We start from the raw sequence: 24,162 nt of genomic DNA, 5'->3' as shown, positions 1-24,162 counted from the left end.
ATGTTGTATGGAAGTAAATTAGTCACAAATAGCACCATAGGGAACTGAAATACTTTGAATGTATACCATATAATCAGGAAATGCCCGCCCTCTTCATCTGCCGGGAACAAGGAAATTGAAAGCTTTGTAATTTTAAACTGGCCATCAGTTGCTATGAATCAATCAACCATCTCGCTGTGGAGAGATAGCATGCACAAGGAACGCTGTGAAGATAAGAGAGGGTTGAAACTACACTCCCCATCCTGTTGACATAGTTTCAGCCCAAGATTCCACATTTGCTCTCTCCTATCCTGGACTCTTGTTTGTACACCTCTACTGAACTCCTCAAAAGTGCCAGAATAGGACACTGGAGTTTCATATTTTTTCAAATTATTTATACTACTATCAATTCTCACAAATGTCATCAAGCCTAAATGTATTTTTTTGCATAAGTAAATTGTATAAAATAATTTATGAACTCATAACAACTTCTTCCTTTAACAGTTTTAATATATAATGATAGAAGTTATGCAGGACCGATGTATGTCATGGTCATTTTTTGCAATTACTTTTCCTCCATCCACTTACTACAAAAATCAGAGACAAACCTCATCACCCTTCTCCTTAAAATTTGAGTCCCTTCCTGGAAGAAACATGAAGGAGCTGATTAAAATGATAGTTACTGTTTTGCTAGCATGATATTGCTATTGAATGGCAGAAAAGATAACAGCTCTAGAGAAAATTGCCTCGTGCAACTTTATGGAAATGAAAATACATTCATATTTACTGCATTGCACTGTCTTTAGTAAAATCAAGATTCACACTAGCATCAATTCAGCTCTTTGGTATAGACGTGTATGTACGTATACATCAATTTCTCTTCCTTTTTACTGACTAGAAAAATGCAAAAAGTCAGGTCCAGAAGATAAACTACCTTTAAGGGCACGTGGCATGCTATGGAGATATTATGGAGCACAGGGGCACCATTCAGAGCAGGTTGATAGCAAGTAGCAACACAGCCCCACAGGGAAATACTCCAAATCTTCTGTTACACCCACTAGAAAAGTAGGCCTGTGGAGGCAGAGTGTCCTTTGCTCCGTACAAATGCTAGTTTGCAGGACACAGACCTTCACTCTGGGTGAAGAACATTTCTTTCTGTTTTGTTTCTCACATTAGAGTGTGCTCCTGACCTTCCCACACTGAAATCTTTAAAATGACTAAATAAAACACGTGAACTGCCACAACCAAAAATATACTGTTCCTTCAGCCTCAAGCCGATTCCAACTAATTTGGTCTTGTGTTGCTATTCTGCACACCAGAAAGCTATTTTTCAAGAAATGGTTGGAAAATTGCAACAAAAAATACACTTCTTATGGGACTACAACCCGAAAGCTGAAAACCTGTAAATAGAACTGGTGACATACACAGGTCAAAACCAAAGTCTGGCACATTTTTGATCCCAGCTTCAACTGTCTGTGGTAATCTATCAGCCTCTCTTGCTGACTCAGCTTCAGGTCCAAATTATCCTTTCACTGGTGTTACATCTGTCACGCAAGCTGATGGAGAAACCAAAACTGTCACTGTACCATTAGTCTGATGTTCAGTGAAACATGGCCCTGCTCTGTCATGACTCCCACCCTGTATTTGGGTTCATGCATGACCTTCGCTGAGTGAGAGCTGTAGGACCCTGCCTCAGACAGTGAAAATGACCACCAAGGGGTCTCTGACAGGCAGAGGAATCACAAGAATCACTTAACTGTTTCTATAGGAGACTGCATGTCCTCCTCTCTGCTCTCCTAGCAAGGGCAAAATACAAATAAGGTCTTGCCTCCTACAGGTGTTCCCAGGAAGACAGGTGTTAATATCCTTGCACCTTTTTGCAGGTCAAAGACTGTGAAATCCAACTCCTGTCAACCAAGGGAAACAAGCCTCATAAACTAATTTCCTCTTTTACTCTAAATGCCAGATTTTACTTCACTAAGACTTGATCAGGATTAGGCCAAGTAACCTCTTTACATTTACTTAGTTTTGACTTTGAATTTTTTGGTGGCCATTGCACTTTCTTTACTCTTCAATTGTCATAATACCCTGGCAGCATAGCAGTAATGAAAACATTTGGTGTTAGTACACTGAAACACATCTGGCAGCTGCAGGCACCAGATGCCAAGCACTTCACTGCATTCTCCAGCAGCTGGTTCTCTGGGAAGCCGCCTGAACTCCTGCTTCATTTCATGTCTGGCTGCTGTTAGTCTAAGCAGTCGCTGAGAATAGGATACAGGCAGTCTGTAGATGGGTTTTTCTTTGCCTTTCAGGTAGGCCATTTTCCTCCATTTTGTAACTCAGGAAAATCTGATTATACAGTACTACCTTGGATTATTTACAAGATGGGTTTTAGGGTCTGCTAGTGGAAACTGACGTGCTTCACTTTCTTGATGAGCCAGCAGTACCCTCGATTTGAAAAATGCCTTTCTAAACCAAAGAGTAATTGTAGCAATTTTACCCAAAGAAATGGTGTGCCTCTTTATTCTAAGGCCAAGATGATACATGGAGGAACTCTCCTGAGGACAGGTTCTGATCCAGAAAAGCCAGCATAAAACCTTTTACTCTCCACAAGCTTTAGATGAAGCCCCTAAACCAGCAAATACCTGTCAATGACAGTGAAAGATACTGTGGTGCAGGAATCAAAAGATATCAGCTGCTCACTTCTGTCTCAGCCTGGAAGTTGTCCTTTTTCTCCCCTTTGCTCAACCTTTTGCTAGAGGCGAGAAAACAATCTGATCATCAGTACGCGATGTTGGGAATGCAAAAAATATCCATGCAGCCTTCAGCACGGCTTCTAGCATGAAGAGCAGCCAGCAATCAGAGAAAGAAACTTGGGGCTGGAGATACTGTTGTGGTAGGCTGGTCTCTACGGTGATTTCACAGACAGCTATTGCAAACAATGTAAGTCTGTAGAGCAGACTATAAGGAATGATCCTCTGACAGAAGAAGTAGCAAAAAAGTGCAAAAGTGACAGAAACATTTTTCTCGTCTGTACTGTAATTATCTGCAGATCCATGGTGGGCTGCAGAAAAATCAGGCTGGCCCTAGACCAAGATCTGTACTATAATCCTTAATTTATACTTGCATCAACCAAGATAAGTAGTGCAACTTTCTATCAAGTGTTAGCAGGAAATTAAACTGGGTAGCCACATGTTTTAGAAAAGTTTAAACTTTCTTCTCTGACACTGTTTTACACCATTTATACCTACCCTACACCATGACCAGATAATACTTCAATTACAGTATTAACTGAAAATATTTCTTGAGGTTTAGTCCAGACCAATTTTAAGACCTACTGTTTTCATGACTTCTTCCAAAAAAAAAAGAATGTGTCACATAAGACAAGCTTGCTCAAGACAGATTTATTTTTAAATGCTCAGTCTCTTCACCGAAATGCATTAATTTGCATGAAGAAAAAGCAAATCTGTTTTTAATTTCATTATTTAAAAAAAAAACTAATTATATTCTGATGTTACATAAATTTTATATTGCATGGCAACGAAACTGCAGATCTGAAGGGTAATCCATGTTTCATTAGTTTGTGTATTCTGCCACAGAATATAATATTATGTTCTTAAATTAGTTGGAAGCCACACTGTGCTGGAGAGTAGAAAAACAAAAGTGAGGGCTTAAGCTAGGTCAAGCATATTTTGTATAGGTCCATTAAAAATCTCATTCCATTAATATTAATAAAGATGTTGAGACACAAAAGTCCTTCAATTAACATATATTAGGCAGGCAGGCACAAGCATTCAAGTGATCCCACTGTGAACAGCAAGAATCCAGTCCTCACCGCATAAAGCCATGAGAGCTGTGTACATAGTGGGGCAGCTAGAAATGTTAATACCACAGAAGAGTGAAAAGGCAATGCCCTATTGTCTCTTCAAGTAAATATCACTTTATTGCTTCAGCTTCCTCTTCTATTAAATGCATTTATGCTGGACCTTGCTATTCCAGTAACGATAACTTCAAGACCTGTTATCTTTGTCATCAGACTTTTTTGTTTTACTAATTTGTGTCAGGAACTAGCTGTGAAGCTACCTATGAGACTCAGGAAAAGAATTTTCATCTGACTGTATAAATTGTTTGTAGATTTCCCCAGCTTATGAACTAACATTGTAAAAAAGAAATTAACTTGACTGTTCCAGAAATTACTCCAGACAATAATGGTTCCCACGGTACTAAGCTTCAACCATCAAGACTCATTCACTTGCATATGACCTGATTATTTGACATTTCTTCACCCTCATTCTTAGTGACTTCCGAGCAGGATAAACAATAAAAGGTTACTGGTGTCAACCTATTATGAGTCTCTTCTAACACACAGTAAAGCCAGTACTGAAGCTTAATTAATACATTTGTAAATTGTGCTGAGCTGCAAGGCATTATGATTTCAGGTTTCTGTAAATGTTTACCTTGAAGCTTTAGTCAACGCTCTACTGTCTGAACCAAAGATAAGTTCTGCTTCCATCAGCTATTCACATAGCTGGTCAAATCACTGTCAGAGCAAATCAATAGGAAATTCCTTTAGCATACTGTAATTTATGGTAGACCTGCAGCAACAGAATTGGGATTAAAATGGGATAAGAAAAGGCACGAAAGAACCAACATTTTTGCTCCCAGTGACATGATCAAAAAGACAGAGGAAAACCTTGTTTGTAATGTAATTATCCATTAAGGTTCAATTCAGATACCATTTAAGGGCTAGTCAGAGCCTTCCTAACACAAAATGAGTGGGTTTTAGAAAAAAGATAATGAAGTCTGAGCTTCAGCTGATAGAACTTGCAGTAGGTTCAGTGCTAGCTCTCACTGCAGGTCCAGTGGTAGCTCTCACCGCAGATAACTAAGTTTAACCCTTCTCCCACTAGTTCACTGAGAGAAGACCATTACAAAATGTGTCACACAGAGCTAACAACTGTGCATGATCAGGAAATTAGAGGGAACACTTCTGATGATTAAATAGACTAATCACTTTAGTGGGGGTGTTGTCAGGTTATCGCTGAACACTGCAACTTCCAAAGAAAAAGACAGGTATTTTCTAGAAATCCCCCGGAGAAATCCACAGGTCCAGAGCAATACTTATGCCCAGGAGACAGTGAAATCAGATGCAAATAGCTCTGAAATTGTCTTATAGAACCATCTGATAAATTATTGGCATCACAGCTCTGGATGCCTTTGTACATCATGGCCCCAGTTTTTATCTTACCCCATCCATGGACTGCAAATTTCAAAACCATAGAAGTTGAGAACAGTTTTCAGACCTCTGCCCTTCTCTCATTATTGGCAGTATTGGACAGCAGTCCCAGTGATCAAACTAGATCTCTTTTGAGTATGGGGCACACTGTGCATCACAATCATTGCAAATCTGACAGCATTATCTTAAATAACTTGTACACATAAACATAACTGCGATTCAAAAACTTTAAGTGCCAAACCGGTGTAGTGGATGTACAGATAGACTAAGGAGGAAGCAAGTTTGAAAAAACAATGTTTAAGAACAGTTTTGATATCACTGTTTGCTCAAATTAAGTGGACTGTGCCACAGTACCAGGGCACAACCAAGACACTCTTCTGCTTTTCACTCACTCCACTGCTGTGTGTCATGTACGGAGCTGTGGGAGTGGGCTGCTTGAGTTGGACTTGAACTACAGTTTCACAGGCTGTCATTGTGGTTTGGGTAAACAAAAGACTTCAGATTCTGGGTATGCAAACCTGGTATCTTCCTCAAGCGCTTTTGAAGTGGAGGAAGGGGAAAAAGAGAAATAAAATATTGTTTAAGTTAATAATTAGTAACTGAAAGCGGCTATTAGTTTTTATAATCTGCCTCTAAAAAAGGGAAATATTTTAGATGTTCAGTAGTTCATGGCTGTGGAGAAGAGAATATGTTGCATCTCAGCAGCAGAGATGGTATGGTCCAAACAAAATAGTAGCACTTAAAATAAAAATCCTCATTTACATCAAAGACATCCTGTTATGAGGAGGTCAAGTCTGCGCAGACAGGTCATCCTCTCCTGACCCTTATGAGGGCATTTGACTATTAGCTTCTCTCAAACGGACTAGGGAAACTGTGGGAACTAAGCTTTGTGGAAAGATTTTGCTACAGCGAGAAAAATGCTGATGTTTCAAGTATAAAGTCTAGTGATTCATTCAGAAGTCACAAGACCGCTTCTTAGAAAATAAAGGTCAGGACAAGCTGCCTATCTACACACAAGGGGACGACCCCGTTTCTGGAACTGTTTTTAGGGTGCAAGCACTGGTGCTCACAACAGCATAAAGTTTGTTCTGAAATACACCAACAAACAATTTCCATGCTCTTACTGCCAGTTAAGCAATAATGGAGCAGACAAAAATAACTTAGAGGACTACCTCCTGTGGGCAGTCTTGAGAACTGTTCTATGTTCACAGCCACTGTGTTCAGGCTGATGGAGCCAAACTGCTCATACTCGGTGGTTGTGTTTCCTCTATGTATGTTCAAGGGTTACAGGTTTTTTTGTTTGTTTGTTTGTTTGTTTTAATAAAACCTGGAAGAAACACAACCTCTATTATTCTTCCTGTCCAGTGGAAACAGATTATTCCTCCAACATTAATCCTATTTAACTCCATATCTTACCTTTGAGGAATCAGTAGGACCACAATGCCTGGGATAACACTGTCTTTGTCTTGCAGAGTTAAAACCAGAGTTGAACAGAAAGCTTATCTGACAAATATGGAGGAGGGCAATCAATAACCTAATCATGCAATTCATTTCCTATCAGCAGTCAATACAAGGCTGAGATCAAAAATATTTTGTATTTGTCTAGTATAATTTAAAATATCTTCAAGAATGTGGCTTTTTTTTTTCACTGTCACCTCATTTTCCCTGGAAAATTTTTCCTTCTTTCCTCTTTACTGTATTATGGGATGAATAATGACCCAATGTCCATCAGGATGGTGGACAAAGTGATGATCCTGTGAAATATGATTTGTGTTTTATAGAGGATAGAGATGTATTGGTGTATGAATATAAAGGTCAAAGAATGTATGTTCCATATGCTGTTCATTTTGTTCCCGTGTAACAGCAAAAATTATAGAATTTGTATATTGACTTGTGGATGGACTAAAATAGCTTTTAGAATGAAACAAATCTTCTCTTCAAGGTCCTACTGGGCCAAATTTTGTCCTGTTTTTACAGCTGTAGGTTTCTAAGGGAACTTCATTGCAAACAGCAATTGTTTTGTACTTTTACCACCAGTCTGTCTCACTGATTATGATGGGGGTTTGTCTGAATAAGAACACTGGGATATATCTCAATAAACTTAATTGGACTTAAAGTGTGAGCTCTAGGTATAAGAAGTTGTTAGTATGAACTTAAATAATACTAATATGGGGTGCAATTAAATGACTACAATGCATGGTTACATGAGTTGCCTTGCCTGCCTGCCTCTTAGGTGGCCAGACTGTGCTAAGAGGCTTTAATTTTGTGGCTTCTTTGATATTTTGAGAAAAGTCCTGCCCTCAGACATGCATACACAACTACCAGCGAATTAATACATCTTCTGTTTATCTCTCAGAGCTACATCTAACCCTTTCTCCAGTCATAGACTCCTCTGACAGCTCAGTGAGTGTAACATGATTCATCCTTCCCTCCTCTCTCCTCCCTTGACTAGACACTAACAAACACAACAGAACTTGAGACAAGAGAAAGAGGCCCCTTATAATGAAAGATTCAATCACATCTTACCAAAAACAAAGGAGGGCACTAGCTAGTGCATGAAGCTAACTCCACTCTTCTAATTGAGGTACATAAATAAAAGGGGCGGAATGGCCCATATTCTCTTCTAGCATAAGCAGGTGCAGTCTGTCAGGCCTCCATGCTAGCACATTTGTTTAGGGCTGAATTTGGTCTAAACAATAAAACTCTGTATCATACAGTTTTAAAGGACTTGAACTGTTCCACTGAACTGTGCTGATTTTCTCTCTGACCCAAAATGCAGATGCATGTCTCCTCTATGATGTAATGGTAGGAGCACTCCTTTATGTTGTACATGTTTTTTTCTTTTTTCGGGGGGGGGGGGGGGGGGGGGGCTGGGGCACATGCTTTGTACTTGCCATATGCCCTCACCTCTCCTCCACCAAATAGCAGCAACATTCCCACAAATGCTATATATAAAAACCAACTCATTTATTATGATCAGTATTTTCTATATTTTGTGTATTGGACTACAATGTAAATTTGTTTGACTCTTAAAGAGAGGGTTCTTGTTCACAAGGGGAGTGTGATTTCAGTTCCTAAATGCACAGTTATAAATTACTTTTAAGACTGTCTCTAGAACACAACTTGACTACTGACAACTCTGGGGTTCTCTTTTATTCTGCCCTGATTTACTGTGTGACTGCAAACCACTCACTTTATACAAGAGGTTATGTATACATAGACCTAACATACGCAGTGCATAAGGAGAGAGAAAGGAGACAAAAAGCATGTAAATAGAGACAATCAACACACAAATAGTAGTAAGGCTTTTAAAGACAGAGTCATCCTGGAAGTGGGTTTAAAGATAGTGAACCTGACATAGATACCTGTTTTTAACACAGGATAGAGTGCATAGTATGTGTATGAGGATGGGCAAAGGGGCAAGGGCAAATAGTTGGGAATACAGGAATGGCCAAACTGAATACTTCCTAAAAAAAATAAAAATAAGTCTTATTCTAACAGTGGCCTGCACCACCTATTTCAGAAAAGCTGAAAAAACCCTTTGTCATGTGGCTCTGGCTCCCAATAATATAGCTAAAGGCAAATATAAGTAATGATATATTACTAAATAATATCAGTAATAATAAACTATAATTTGAATAAGTAAGAATTAAGAGAGGAGCTTGGAAAAAAATGGGGAAGAATGAGCAGCTTGAATTGAACACACAAACATAGGATGAAACAGCAAGACAAACCAGTGACCTGGATGTACACACTGGGAAAGCACAAGGAACTTGAAGGAAAATCCAAGAAGTCATTCTTGACTATCAGGAGAGTTTTATTAAAAGTGACAATGAACATCAGTGGGGAAAGCAGTTGAAAATTTTACAGGATTTTCTATTTGAGCCACATTAAGATGATGACAAAGGAAGAAACTAATTTTATATTTACAAATGTAAATGAACTCACTGACTCAAAGTTAGAAGAGTTAAACAAACAAACAAAAAAAAAAAGCAGCCCTGAGAGTGAGGAAGTATTAGCAAAATATATGAACATTAAAAAAAAATTATCACAGCTTCTTTGGAGATAATGTATTATCTTCTCTACAGATAACCAGAACACATTTTTATGAAGGTATAGAAACTACACCTGTCTTTTGAGCATTTTTGATAAATTGACTGAATGACTCTGTGTTGTAGACCATAAGCCTGAGTTTTACTAAATCTGACACTCTATTACCAAGAAAGTATGATGCTGTTACTGAAAGCCTGACAGTGAAGCAGGCACTTAAGAAGATCTAAACAAGATTTCTTGCATACAAGTTAGTTTCATCAAAATAAATAAATAAAAATCAGTTTTCTTGCTGCATAGCTGATGCTCCAGCAAATAAAGGATGCTGACTGAAGCAAAAGTGTACAGAAGAAAGCAGGTTTCCCATTGACAATCAAAATACCTAAACACTATAAAGATGAAAAGGCAAGAGGCAGTACTCATAGTAAATTTGTACACACTATCCTAAAATGCTAATTTAATTTACATGAGTACTTATTCAGATAAAGAGTGGGGACCCAGTTATGCCTTTTGACACATCAAGGAAATTGCATTGACTGATGGAAACATTTGGTCTCAAATCAACAAGTCAGCATAAAAACATGTGGCCTTAATGTCAACTAAGCTATTAAAGTGCAAGATACGTCCATCTCTTAATAGATCTATACTGAAGAAACAAATTCTTGCTCCTTTCCAGTGTTAAGTTAAGGTCATCCTGCCTAACAAACCATTTCATATAGACTCTCTCAAAAGTCCACTCTGCAGGCAATGGCAGATAACAGACAACTGAATGACTGAGTACTCTAGGTCATCCAAAAAATTAGATCAAAGAGTCCCTGTAGTCTATTGAAATGCAATTGCTTCCAAATCACATTGTGGTGTTCCAGGCTTGAAAGAATGGGTCAGTGCAGTTTTATTGTAGAGAAGCTATTGCTAATGAAAGGAACAATGGAAAGATTAGTGCTACCAACCATATAGAAGAAACACCACTTTCAGTTTAATTGCAGTGAACAAAACAAATAGGAAAGAAGGGCAACCAAGTGACAAAAGTAGTTGGTGCAAAGAGGATATAGGAGCTATTCACAAGGTTCTCTTGATCACAGTACAGCGTCCAGACTTAACATATGATCACTGAATTTGGATCACAGTAAAAATGACGTGGTTGTCATTACAGACAGCTGACGACACATTTTTAAGAAGGCAGCCTTGCAAACTGAAAGACTAAGAACCCTGTTGATAATTTTCCTGATATTCACTAGGTGCACTGAAATTAATGGATGGATAGGGAGAAAAAAACAATTATACTTTATTTGTGATACTGACTCTGCAGGAGATTATTTTAAGGTTTACTTCACTTACCGGTTTAAAATAACAGTTTAAGATGAAATCTGTTGAATCTTGGAACTGATTAAAGAAAGAGACAGATTATAATTGATGATAGTGTAGGTACTGAAAATGTTCTGCCATAATAAATTTGTTCAAGCCACAGTATTTATTCTCTTTTGATCAGTTTCTGGATCTTTTCTAAGTAAAGCTTACCAGTCATAACAATCTCTATGTCGAGACAGTGGTAAAAGATCCATTTCAGTCTCAGTTAAGATCACCACATTCTGTTTCTCTGTGACCTGAGGCAGACTTGAACCTTCCTTCTCCAGACAAGACATGACAAGCCCAGCTTCACTTAGCTCATAAAGCATGTTAGAAAACAGAACGTGACCAAACAGGGGAGATCACCCAAATTTTAACTGTTGTATGTAGGTAGAGCACTTCCCTTAGAGGAAATGGCAAACACTGCAATGAGTGAAAATGGCTTTTGTCTGAATAAAAACAATAAAAGCTTGTAGTTTTGAAAATTAAGCTTCTACAGAAATTCACAACTAAGCACATCCGATATTGAGACTTTGGGACTCCAAACATAAAAACAAAAGAAAGCTTCATTCCTGTTCCTGGCACCTGCTCCAAAGTCACATTTGCAACCATTCAAATGAACTATAAAGTATTAATTCCTTCAAACTACTGTGACTGTTGTGACCCACACAGGAAATAAAAAAAAAAAAAAAAAAAAACGTAGAGCATACAAAATATAACCCAGACTACTTCAACCAATTATCAGTATTCAACAGTTCTTCCAAGTGAACCACCCTCTTCTCAAGTCACTGATTACTATTTCAAAGGAAACACTCGATGTCTGAAGTACCCCTCTTTTGGTCCCATCATGCAGTTTAATAGTCCTTATGGTCAAGTACCATAGCAAGAGAGATTTCTAGAGGGTGACCTAACATATCCTCTGGACCTTAATGAACTACACAGCAGAAGGACAGCTTCATATAACCTAACATTGTTGAATCTCCCTTCTTTAATCTGCATTCATAGCAGACTGCATGAAAGGTATAAAATCTTTTGCCTAAAAGCCATCAATAACCATTAATTCTGTAGATGACTATTCTGAGTTAAGTCAGTAAAGACTTCTCTGCAGGCAAAGAGCACTGTCAAATATATTTTGGGAAAAAAATCATTTGTGCATAATAATTTTTCATGAACTTGGATGACAGCCATAAATATAAAATATGCAAAAATAATATTTAACACATTCATAAGAGATCAACTCGTCAAGACTTATAAACCAAAGTAGGCTGGAATTGTCAAAGGAAGCTAAAGGAAATTGGTTCGTAACTCCTACTGAGCTAGGAAATTCACCCTTCCTTAAAGCAGTTGACAAACCTAGGTATAATATTTTTTTCTCTTAAACTTATGGATTGATTTTTTCTTTATCCAAAGTAGTTCACAAAAGCAACAAGAACGTTTACTTAAAAGCAGGTGAAAGGAGGAGAAACTATCACAAACTATACCAAATGAAAATTGCTATGGGCTAATTACTAGGACTACTGGTCAATCTTCTGGTTTTTCCTCAAAGACTATGGTAAAAAAATACAAAAGGTGTGATGCAGTTCAGTGGCTATAACTAAATCTCTTCTGTTAAATGCACTAGTGGTTTTAGGAAAGTCACCAAATGGTGTATGGTACATACATACAGATCTTTGCCAAAACTGCTACTGTTCCGTATATGAAAATACTTCAAACACTGATTTGTTTTAAAGAAACACTTACCAAGCCTACACACGTAGATATTGCTACTGATGAGGTGCTATCGTTCCTTATAAATCCCTGGTAGAAACACTGCTCAATGTCATGTTCCTGAGAATTTGAGACTCCATCTTTCCCGAGTACCTGGACAATAAAACTGTTGCTTAAAATGGCTGAAGGTTTAAGTTCTAAGTGAAGTTCCTGTCCAAATGCTGAAAATTTGTAGTGCAATGAACTCTTTGAACTCTGAGTTGATCTCTTTTTCCTAGTACTGTGCAAAACATTGTGTGAAATGTACGATCCACTGGAATCCACTTTGACAGGTGTCACAAATACATAATCTGTAACGATAAAAAAGTTAGCCATCAGCTTTAGCATCCAGCAAATAAGGTAAGTGTCATTCTTACACAGTAAGCAGCAGGCTTTCATTATGGTATGTAGAATTCCCTCATTTAAGGAAAGGCCTGAAAGCTCTACAGGCTATGTGTATATAGCCTTGACTGCGTATACTCATTCCTGTAAGTCACACAGGCTCTCAAACTGTGTTTGTTTCCTTTCTGCCCCACTGAGAGGTACAGACTAACTAGCATAGCTGTGAACATTCCCACAATCATTCTTCTGAAGACATTTGTCATCACCAGCAGATCTGTAGATTTTCCCCTCCCCCTGTATTAATTGCTGTCAAATGTGAAGGCTGCTTTGGTTTTAGTTTTTTTTTTTTCTTCCCTAAGAGTGCAGCAAATATTATATCACTGTAGGGGGAACCATGACTGGGACTTTGTAGAACTGTACCACTTGTTCAAATGGATTAAAGGATTAATTTATTAATGCCTTAACTGAGTGAGACCTCATCTCTTTGTAGTGACTTGATTAGACTGGGTTTCAAATTGTAATTGACCTTCAGCAGAAAGAGATTACATCCTACCTAATAACCTTTAGTCAGCCATTGCTAATTGCATGTCAAAGAACTTTATTGTTTTGGATAAAATACGTGAAAAATTACAAAACTATTTGCAAGGAGAAGATCTACTCACACAACCTAGGAAAGGAAAAAAAAAAATAGAAGCCATGATCCAGCTAGCAGGCACCTAGCTTGAAGTACATGACCACTGCTGTTGAACTACCCATACAGGGATTACTTGGATGCTGGAAGCTTGGTCTGAATTTTAGTCATTTGCTGAACTAGCACCATTAGCACCAGTTCCCAGTTATATGAGTAACTGTGCTGAATAAACTGCTTCCCTGCCCCATTGAACCATTGAGCTGTACTTCTCTGCAAATACTTAAAGATGTCCACAGATTTGACAGTCAGACAATCCACTTCTAACACCCTTACGAAAGAAGAAAAAACTCTTCCTTCTTATGTTGTAACAGATGTTGCAAAAACTATCACTCTCCTCGCCTAAACAAATTTCATTGGACACACATTAAGCTGAGCACATAACCAATGATAGGTTGTTTTTTCTTAAATGGTGGAAACAATACATCAAGAGCTTTCACTTTCCTCAAGTGGTGTGAATCAACGGCAGAAGTTGAGGACTCTAAGCAGGCTAGCGGCCAAAAAATGCAAGCAGCTGCTGGAGAGAGGGAATCCCCCAGTGAGCAGATGATAGGGTGCAAGAGGGTTTTCCTTTCTGCACCCTGGTGTGGTTCTCTATTGTACTTTGTTTCCACTCTCACCCAATAAAAAGCATACACTGCACTTCAAACTTCCCAAACTCATCAGCATCTAAGTGCTAGTCTCTGCAACCTGGGAACAAACTGCTCCTCAGCTCTCATTCACACGAGTCCTTTCTCTCCAGGTTTGCTTTCCCTTAGCCTGCACTGCTCTGCTTCTTCCGCCCTCCCACCCAAATCTTTTCATTACTTTTGTCTCATTGCTTCCATAACAGATGCATGAGGTTTTGTTGTTGTGGCTACATACACATTCATCTTCCTAATTGCACATGTAAACGTGGATGTATTTACCATCTCGTTTATTCATTCACTTTGCCTTTACCTATCATTCCTTTTAGCTTTTACACGCAGGGCTGAACAAGTTAATCTCTGCCCAGGGTTAGCTATTTTATGGCAGCCAATTGCTTTCACTTTATGTTCCCTGAACACTGTGGCTTCTTCACTTTAAACGCTGTCTCAAAAAAAAAAAAAAAGCATCCACACAAATGTTCACATACATCACATACATAGATACAGAAAGAGCTATACAAACCATGATTTAATTCACTGATGCTGATGCTGTCACTGGTTAAAGTTGCTGCATTAGACATGCAACAGAGGCAGCACAACTGAAGGGTCTGCAAGAGAAAAAAAAAAAAAAAGAGAGAGAAAAGAAGCATTGGGCGAGATTTACTTGACAAGGGAAGGCAGAAAGACAAGGCACCAGAGACTGTGCAGTAACCTGGTATGCAAGTACTCTAGGCGATTGCAAAAGAAAGTGCTCTCGACCTGCCTTTACAGCGCTTCCAAGCCACGGGAGGGTCGGGAATTGCATGGAGCAGCCGCTGAGAACCGCAACAGGTACCGTCCAGCCGAGCAGCAGGAGACAGTCCATGTTCCGCCGCGCACCTGGAGCGCTGCTACCTGCTCCCCGAAGCGTGCGGCGGCCGAGCCCGGCTCCCCCGCATGGTCACCTGGGCTCTGCCCCGCAGCGGCTCCGGCGGCCGGCTCCGTGCACGGCGGCGGAGCCCATGGAGCGGCGCCCAGGTGAGCGCGCCCTCGCCGCCGGCGCGCACGCTTTAAGCCGCCGCCGCCGCCGCCGCGGGGCAGCGCTGCCTCCGGCGCCGCGTCTCGGCCCGGCCGCCGCCCGGGGGGCGCCGCGGAGCGGAGCGGAGGGGAGCGGGAGGGACCAATGGGGAGGCGGCGGGGCCGGGCCGGGCCGGGGTAGGGCTGTGCCGAGCCGTGCCGTGCCGTGCCGAGCCGTGCCGAGGAGGTCAGGGGCCGCAGGGAGCCGGGGGAGGCACCTGGGCAGGGGGCGGTGGGATGCGGAGGGTTTGCGGGAGGCTGGGCTGAGCAGGGGGGAGGCGGCCGCGGCACCTGCGGGGGGCTGAGGGACGAGGGGGGGGACGGAGGGTGGTGGAGGAAGCGTGGGGCTCAGCCAAAATGACCGGGGGTCTCAGTGCTGGTGTTGGGAGAGGGGAGCGGGGTCCGGTATCAGCCATCCAGCTTCGTTTGGAGAGATTGTACTGGTGTGGTCCATTGTTTCCAAATGCAGCTTCAAGGAAAACACGCAAACAATCAAAATCAAACACAGATAAGGGTGCCTGTGAAGGAAATCCAGCTGTGATAGCCAAGACTCACTATTGAGCACTTACTGTCTAACACTGATGTCCACAAAGGAGCTGACTGCACACCACCTACGTGTATTGAGCCAAAAGGAGCACCTGGTTCTGGTCTCGTCTAGTCCATGCTGTCAGGTTCCACTTCCCCTTCTACAGAAAACATCGGTAAAGCAGGAAAGATCTGAATAATCTGAAAGGAAACGTAAAACCGAAGTTAATGGGACAGGTCGGGAATCAATACGGAACTTGTTTCTGATGGGTTTGGCTGCACTTACAGAAGTGTCCCTCACCCCGTGATCTCCCTTTTGTGCCAGAGAGTTTTCCTGTATATGGCTCAATGCAATCTCACTCAAAATCTCCCTTGTCCCAGTGTCACACCACAAAAGTAAGCAGTAGCAGTGCCAATTTGAGGTGCCTGGCTGCTCCACTTGGCACACAAGCTGGAGGACACAATGGATGCAAGGTGAGCTGGAGCTCTGCCTCCTTCACTGGGGGGCTCTTGACTGGGCTGGGGCAGTGGATTAGGCAGAGCAGGGACGCTTTCCCTTCTAAAGCACTGTCTGCCTTGAAACATTCAATAACTTCCCAGGTGTGGAATTGCTCCTTCACCTCTCTCTGTTTCCCAATGGTTTTACATCGTCACCTTGCTGAATATGTTGTGGTAAAGTTTCAAGACCTTTTTGTAATAACACAACTGTCACCTCCCACTGAGTGCATTCAAAAGAAATAGCTGGCTACAATGTAGCATTTGTCCCAGCAGAGCAAAAGACATAAAACATGCTCTGAATAGTAGATAATAGGAGAAAATATAAAACTATAGCGCTGTAATTTTATAATCAGCCTTCAACACCCTGAACAGACAGACTTGAGTGTTTTCAGCAGACCACCTGACTGTGAAGACTGACATTTTACTTGCTGTGAGGGGAGGGAAATAAGCATGGATTTCTAGCAATTATAAGAATTGTTTAAAAAAGAAAACAGCAAGAACAACATCAAAACTTTCACCATAAACCAAGCACCACTGAAGGGAGTTTTGCGCTTGCTTTCTGTGGAGTTAAGACTTCACCCTGGGGATTTGTAGTTTCTGAGTGTGATCAAAGAGGAAGAAAAAAATGTGATACTGCTTTGCGTGCCTATAAATGACATGTGTCCAAATTTGATTTGGCATTAGGCAGGGGACCCCAACCTTTCTTGGCCTGTAGGCAGCAACATTGATCAGTTCACATGCTCGGACAACATCACACTTTGCTCCCCCAGTCAATCAAGACCCCAGCAGTGACGGTCATAAACATCAGAGAATCCTGCAGGCAGCTCGTTACCATGTGCAAACATAGTTACCATGTGAACCCTTAGAGAAATAAAGCACCACAGTCAGCGGGGCGGTAAACAACGTGGTGTCAGAGGGTTTTCTCTCGCCCCCCACTCCCTAGCATTTCCCACCTCAGATGACCAGCCAGAATATATTGCTTCAGAGGTGATCATTACCATGCTATGGCCTGTCACTGGACTCCTGTCTTCTCCCCAGGCCGTCTGGTTTGACGCTGCTATAACTTCTTCATGCTGATCAGTTCTGTAGTGTTTTCAGTGGGTCTTTTCCTTCCCGTTTTCTTCCCTTACTGTTTGTATCCACCTGCTGCAGTTGGTTCTATCTACAAGAGAATGAATACAAGGAAATGTGGCATTCCAGCAGAAATTTGTCACCTATAAACAGCATTGCACTACCCATAATGGACTTCTTGTGGAAGATCTCCAGCATTATGACATTCATCTAGGTACCATGACTCAGAAAGTCAGGATTTCTTCCTTATCTACAAGGGAAGAGCAGATGTTGTGCTGTGCTATACCAGCAGCGAATTACTGCTTCACTTTCATCCCCATACTGAGTCTTGCAAGAGCACAGCCAAGTTCCACCCAGGTGTCTCATCCATCCACTCTAGGTATATCATACTGGGGTGCGAACTCTCCACACATATCATCTTGATGTCTGGATGCACAGATATTGAGAGTGTTCTTGTTTCCACTCGCTAGCTTATTGCAGGAAAAGGATGATTGTTTTCTATAACTTTGTATTTCCTAATTCTGAATCCATCTTTTTTTGTGAAATTTTATAGATTTTTTTTTTTCCCCTAAGAACTATGATATCATGGCCATAGTGATAAAGAGTCTCTGGAAACACAGAACTCATATTATTGGTAACACATCTGATGGGCATGCAGAAGAAATATGCCCTGAATAAAAATGCCATCATGTTTGTTTTGTCTGCTTTGTTAGAGCAAATTCTGTATTATGAGAGACGTTTTTGACTACTGAGATGAGTGAATCATTCATAGAAATCTGTTGTCTGATAGCTACCACCTCTTCCTCTGTCAACCTCAGTTATTTTTCCAGACACATTTGTATTAGAAATTAATCTGAATAATTTATACGGTACCTAAATAATATATGATTGGACAACTGGGAGCAGGGTACTTCCAATGAGAAAGTGGAACAGTGGGGGCTTGTTTTAATCAGGAACTTCAGTCACATGGCACTTAATGAATACAAATAGTATTTTTTTTTTGCATTATTTGCATTGCTACTTGACCATTTCTGTGACTATTTCTTACCAGGCTACATATTTGTTGGGTTATTGAGGGTACTTCCAGGTTAATATCTGTGCTCTCTGTGTTTCTCCTCATGGAGATGTTTCACTCTTGTGAAGCTTTGGCTTCAGTTATAGTGAGTGCTGATTAACCACATGCTAGGTGAAACTCCTTGTGGAAAAATCTTCATGGAAATGTCTTTACAAATGAAAATGTCCCTCTTTAGAATTAGCTGGTAGTTTTCAAGACCCATCACGTTCATCTTTGTCACAAGTCAAGTAGGCTCCATATTTGGTTATGCTCCATACATACCACAACTTTTAAGGTTTTTCATTCTTGTTGTACTATTCATTGAATAATCTCAAGGCAATTTGTGAATTTATATAATTTACCTACAGAGTTCAGCAACTGTTACTCAGCTGTAGCAGGAAAAAACATCCAACCCTGCAAAATATGAGCAACTTGAAAAATAACTCATGGAAGGATTACATAGATATACATATAGATTACATATAGTGGCAGGGATGCAATCATCTGGTACAAAACTACACTTGTGTGGCTGTCCATATGTTATCTAACCCACTCCGTACCATTCAGTTAAAGAAGAGGTGAGAGCTCTTCAGCTGGCACAGATGACCAAAGCTCCTCTGTCGGGCTGATTTACAGAATCTGGGCAGACCTGCTACTGCAACTCTCCTTCCAGAAAGATCCCTTCTGCAGAAAGGAGATCGTAAACAAAAGTTCATGGCTGACCTCCGTGCCACAGGGAGCTCCTCAGGTAGGGTATGGGGGCACAGCCGGAACACGACGCATCCCAGAGGACTGACTGCCGGCTTCCCCTCCAGCTAGAACAGCATTAGCAGTACTCTTACTTCCACGGAGTACATTTATAAAACACTAGACAGTACTGTGATGTCTGCTAACAGCAGATCTACTCCTGTACCATATCCTTTCCTCTCTCCCCGAACGTTAAAGGCTACTCTCATAAAATGAAACAATGAGGCCTTTTTTGTTTACTTCCGTGAAATCTGAAGCTGGCTACAATATTCTCAGGAATGGAAAATGCTAGTCTAGCATATTCCCTAAAGCACATACAAAGCACACTTCAGCATTTCTAGCCAGTGTACAGTTTATAATATGAGCTACTGTAATAAAGTTGCTTTTGCATGATGGTTAATTGCATTCTTCAGTGACACATGGCATGGGCTATACCATGTCACTGGTTATTCTGTTTATAGGTAACTGTATTTCAGCTGACATGGAAACTGGATAAGTAAAAACATCTACTGGTTGAGTTGGTGTGGTTCCTCCATTAATTCATGTTCCTTAAGGGCCTGAAAAGTTCACAGAATAAAATTCCATTGTCTCTCCAGTTGCTGTATTAAATTCTGCTTTCTGCAGAAGCCTCAAAACGTGGTGTTAGGACTGAAGTTATTTCCTCAAATGGTCTCTAAACCCACAGTTTTCAGATTGCATCCTATAAATCCTGGCAAACTCCAAGCAATAAAGAGTAATCTCTGTGGAATAGGTTTTCACCACCATTTACAGTAATATTTTCTGTCAATAAGCCCCTAAGTTCATTTCACATAGCTTTTTAATCACAGCCACTGAAAAAGGAGCTTGATCCAGCATTCCTCCTGTACCCAAACTCCCAATGAAATCAAAGAAACAATGTTTACATTTTTTCCTCACCCAATTTGCACGTAGCGCTCGGCTGTTATAGTCCCAAATAAATGCTTTTGATTACAAATATTAAACACAATTTTCTGCTTACATGCATTTCTCTGTATTGCACAGCATGTCCATCCTAATTTGATTAGTTCTACACATTTATTTATGCTAGCTGGACATCCTACTTTCTGGCAAGGAGCATGAAGTTCCAGCTATCCTGCTGACTTGCTACTATTGTACTTTCTCTGTCCTGCCACACAAGAGATTTGGGCTCAGGAGCGGAACTAAACCCACCTCCGTGCTGGTTGCTTACGGCTGACATACAGCAACTTCACAGAGCAATGGTCTGCATTTCTCTTGCAGGCAGTGCTTTAGGCTAATTCTTAGATTTTAGACGAGATTAACTGACTTGCATTTCCAGTGTCACCAGCAATTTTTAGAGGGGGAGGGGAGGCCAAGGGCGCCAGAAAGACAGCCTAAAAACTCGGCGAGTAGCATTGCTTTGGCTTAGATCCAGATGTCACAAGTTGCTGCCATGGTGTCCCGACACACTGCGGCTGGAAAGTGAACAGGGGGAAGCTGCAGCTCAGTGCATGGGGGCTCTGTCACACACCCACACCAAAATTAAATGAAAATGTCCATCACTAATAGAAGGAAAATAAAAGCTGTCATTGTGGGTGGCCCGACTATGGCTTTGCAAGCAGTACATTTTAGAAGAGTTTTCCTGGAACCTTTCCAAGTGTAATTAAAGAACAGGTACCTCCAAACTCACAGAATTCTAATAAAAACAATTATGCAGTTTATAACATTGTGCACGTGCCAAAATTTGTATTTATATAATGGATCAAAAATGGCACAGGAGAAATCGTGCAGTCCAGCAGGTTCAAAGATCCACTTTGAAAATGCTTTTCATAAAGACTGGTTTGCACTATACCCGGAAGGCTGTGTAGCCTATGGAGTCACAGAGATGTATTTAAAACTCCTGCAAATTACTTCTAAGACACTAGTATTGGTTTCAGACATACTTTGGCATAATGTGCAAGAAGGAAAGCCCAGCCTCTGTTGCAGTCAGCCAGCATCTGCACCCCAGAAAAGGATAAACCAGGCCAAGAAAGAAAATCCACATGGAAGTTTCGACCTCTCTCTTCCATGATAGGAATGTATGAGGTTACTACAGTTCCAAAACAAATGGCACTGGAATGAAATGGTACCTCATTCATTGCTTACCAGTTCTACTTTTCAACTCTGTAAATAAAATATACTTGTTTCATCCAGTAGATGTTCTTTTCTCCCCTACTCCTACTAGCATTGCTTCTTCTCACTCAGCCTTGACGTATTATCTTTATTTGTTGTGTTTCTAGACTGGAAAGGTAACTTCTGCTGATGTAACTCGTTCCCTTTTTGTAATAGCTACAAGTGTGAGCATCAGTTTGGGTTGCTTTATAAGACAAGACCTACAATGAAGATTTTCCTGCTTGTGTCCAGTTAGTTTTAGGGTGGGATTCTGAGTGCAGTGATGAAAATTTCAAGTGCACTCCAGGGACTTAATTTTCCAAAGTACCAAGAATTCACAGCCCCATTTGAGATCAATAGGAGCTGAACCTGCTCAGCATTTCTGAACATGACTCCCTGTACTCTTTTGAATAACATACCCTGAGAAGAATATTGCTGAGAAGATTTAGTCTCCAGTCCTTTCTACATGTGTTTCTTTTATTTGGTACTAATTTCATGGGCCAAGCAAAGAAGAAAATTGGCTTCTCTCTCCTCTGAATTTCATTATTTGCAGATTTTTTTAATACAAGATAATGCTTCTTTGGCTGGCTCCTGGGATTCCTCTATTAAAAACTTCCCCCCCTTTTCACATCAATAAGCCTTTGTTACTTCAGCCTTCTTGTCTGGGAACATAGACTGCAAAGAACTTCACAACGCTTTTCAGTCCCTTTTGCATAACGGTTGCAGCGTACCCACAGATACTTCGTTATACCATTTTCAATTGAGTACCAACCCATTTCCTATGAAAATTGTGTACTTTCACTTCTGATGCCATGTATGTTCATCTTCCCTTTGTCATTGTCTGCCAAAGCCCATCACCTTCATCTCTTTCTTACCCAAAATGGACCTCTCCGTGGGAATTTTAACTGCAGCTTGGTGATCAGATAGGAAAATGTCTCCCACAGAATTATGGAGCAGTTCCATATCTGCTTCTGTAAGAAAGGGTTTACAGCACCATGCAATACTGTACAAAGAAGGCGTTGTCTAATAAATCTGCATAGATACTCTATTTGCTCTGTACTGAAAGCTGTGTATTGAAATACTTCAAACTCTTTTACCATAACAAGAGTGGGATTTGTGTTAGGCATTGGAAAACTGTATTTTTCTTTTTGAGAACTAGATTCTTATGTCTTCTAGGCTATTTTGCATGACAATGGCAGTGAACAATCACTTCACAGCTCTGTATAGAAGTATAGAAGTATGAATTCTAACTATTTAAGTCTCTTTATTCTCTTTGACTGGTAAAACAAGGTATTTATTACTTAACTTTTATTTTCTGCAAAGAAGGATATTTACCACCACTATGTTTCTTGCCAAAAGATGACGATAACAGATGAAGAATATGGTAGCAGTAGTTGTACAGAACCTCATCAGCTAGGTGCTGGACACACGCAGCACAGAAAATTGGTCCCTATCCCAAGAGCTCAGCTTACAGTTTTTAATTTACCACAGCTTTCTTTGCATTCCTAATTTGCAAACAAAACTATTCGCTGACTGGTGTTGATTTCCAAAGGTATTTCAGCATGTTTAGGAGTCAAACAGTTGTTTTACGAACTCAGTGTTGTACTGGTTGCCATGACAACATTTAATAATATCTTACTGTGTGTGTGTACTGAGTGGAAAGTGCTTGATTTTTGTCTATTTTTGATAGGGCTGATGTTAGGAAGAAAAAGGAGTGAAATCGTGTTAGGCTGTATGCCTTTAACATTGAAATTAACAGCCCCTTTTAGCTGAAGTCAATAAGGGTAGAATTGGACCTCCTGATGGTAATTCTGAACTTGCATATTGGGACAAGCACTCTAGTGGGGCAGAAATGTAAAGGTAGCTATAATTAAAGAAGTGATTTTTAGCCATATTACAATAAGAGAAACGTAGAATATATTCATGAAAATCCTAGTCACACAGGATGAAACCCTACTCAGAAAACTCTTACATACCATTCTAATGTTGTGTATGTCCATGTTTGCCAAGAGGCACCTTATAACCAAAACCCTTCCCTTCTTCTCCTTCATGAAGTACCAAATACTGTGAAAGTGCTGCTGCTTTGTTCCATAGATGAACTTTTAAAGAGTTTAACATTAATAAAATTGGTTTAATTGCCTTTTCAATCATTTTACTTTTGATGAGAGTAGGGTTGCGGTGTTGTTTTTTGTTTTGCTTTGTTTTGTTTTTCTTGAATTGAAATGAGATTTAAAACCTTCTTCTTGTCAATGCTGACAACTGCAACATTGTGCTAGAGCTTCATAACCAGAAACTGAAACCGATTAGTCTGAGGGTAACCCGATTATTCCCTACCCATGCTCACAGGATAATTTTACTGAGTTGCATCTAGCAAGAAGTAAAGTGCTGATTCCAGCTCTGCCAGGCCAGCACGTGTTGCCTCCTGTCCTGATAGTATGAAACTGCAGTCACACACTGCATGATTACAGGATCTTTCAGAGGGCTATGGAGTGCCTCACGTGTCTAGGACTTAGAGACCAAAAAAAATTATCTGCAGTCAGAAGTTTACACACTGAAGTCTACAACTGGAGTAGTTATCCTGGCCTGTTTTCTTGATCCAGAGCAAAGTGGACTGTAAAGCAAAGAAAAATATGACAGGTAAAATCTGAATTATATTGACAAAAGTACTTTTGCTTTTTATGACCTATAATAAGCCAAGCCACAAGATAATTTTTTTTTCATGGACACCTTTTGTGTCCCTTTGATTACATATGCAGTCTGTCTTGCTCGTTTGCAATCACATGCTAAGGGTGTCAGGAGCAGCAAGACCTAAGTGCTGTTCTTGTGAGTAAACACTATTTGCAGCAACACTGCAAACTGAAGAAAACAGGCAGTTTATTAGATATCTCTTTTCCAGATAATTTTTTTTTCTAAAATCCTGCTTGCTCACAGCATACAGACAATGTGATCTGAAAGCATATTGTTTTGGATGAGGGCCAGCCAGCTGGGATTCCTTTACAAGTACCTGAAATAGAACCAAGGTAGGGCATACCGAGGTGAGCAGCTTCCAGATTGTACCTGAAAGCTCTGT

At 40.4% G+C, this 24,162-nt stretch overlaps 1 protein-coding gene and 1 long non-coding RNA gene across 12 annotated transcripts in view; one reads left to right on the top strand and one right to left on the bottom strand.

Moving 5' to 3' along the window:
* ADAMTS18 (ADAM metallopeptidase with thrombospondin type 1 motif 18) overlaps positions 1-24,162 on the bottom strand; it is a 188,539-nt gene that overhangs the window by 65,020 nt on the left and 99,357 nt on the right. For 2 of the 11 annotated variants that reach the window (XM_067004168.1, XM_067004167.1), the window contains exons 1-4: positions 14,727-15,303; positions 14,538-14,622; positions 12,353-12,669; positions 10,604-10,648 (exon numbers count right to left, since the gene is read on the bottom strand). In XM_067004168.1, the coding sequence (XP_066860269.1) occupies positions 10,604-10,648; positions 12,353-12,669; positions 14,538-14,622; positions 14,727-14,879 (600 nt within the window). In that variant the 5' untranslated portion in view covers positions 14,880-15,303. Of the gene's footprint in view, positions 1-10,603; positions 10,649-12,352; positions 12,670-14,537; positions 14,623-14,726; positions 15,304-15,639; positions 15,797-16,792; positions 17,256-24,162 lie in introns of those variants that run through there. The other 9 variants (XM_067004174.1, XM_067004173.1, XM_067004171.1 and 6 more) reach the window with 9 other exon arrangements.
* LOC136791759 (uncharacterized) lies at positions 14,297-19,482 on the top strand. Its single transcript, XR_010834340.1, has 2 exons — positions 14,297-14,845; positions 15,540-19,482. It is a non-coding gene; the product is annotated as an uncharacterized lncRNA (long non-coding RNA).

This window comes from Anser cygnoides, chromosome 12, assembly GCF_040182565.1.
Source record: "Anser cygnoides isolate HZ-2024a breed goose chromosome 12, Taihu_goose_T2T_genome, whole genome shotgun sequence".
Lineage (NCBI taxonomy): Eukaryota > Metazoa > Chordata > Aves > Anseriformes > Anatidae > Anser > Anser cygnoides.
This window is presented reverse-complemented; position numbering and strand designations above follow the sequence as displayed.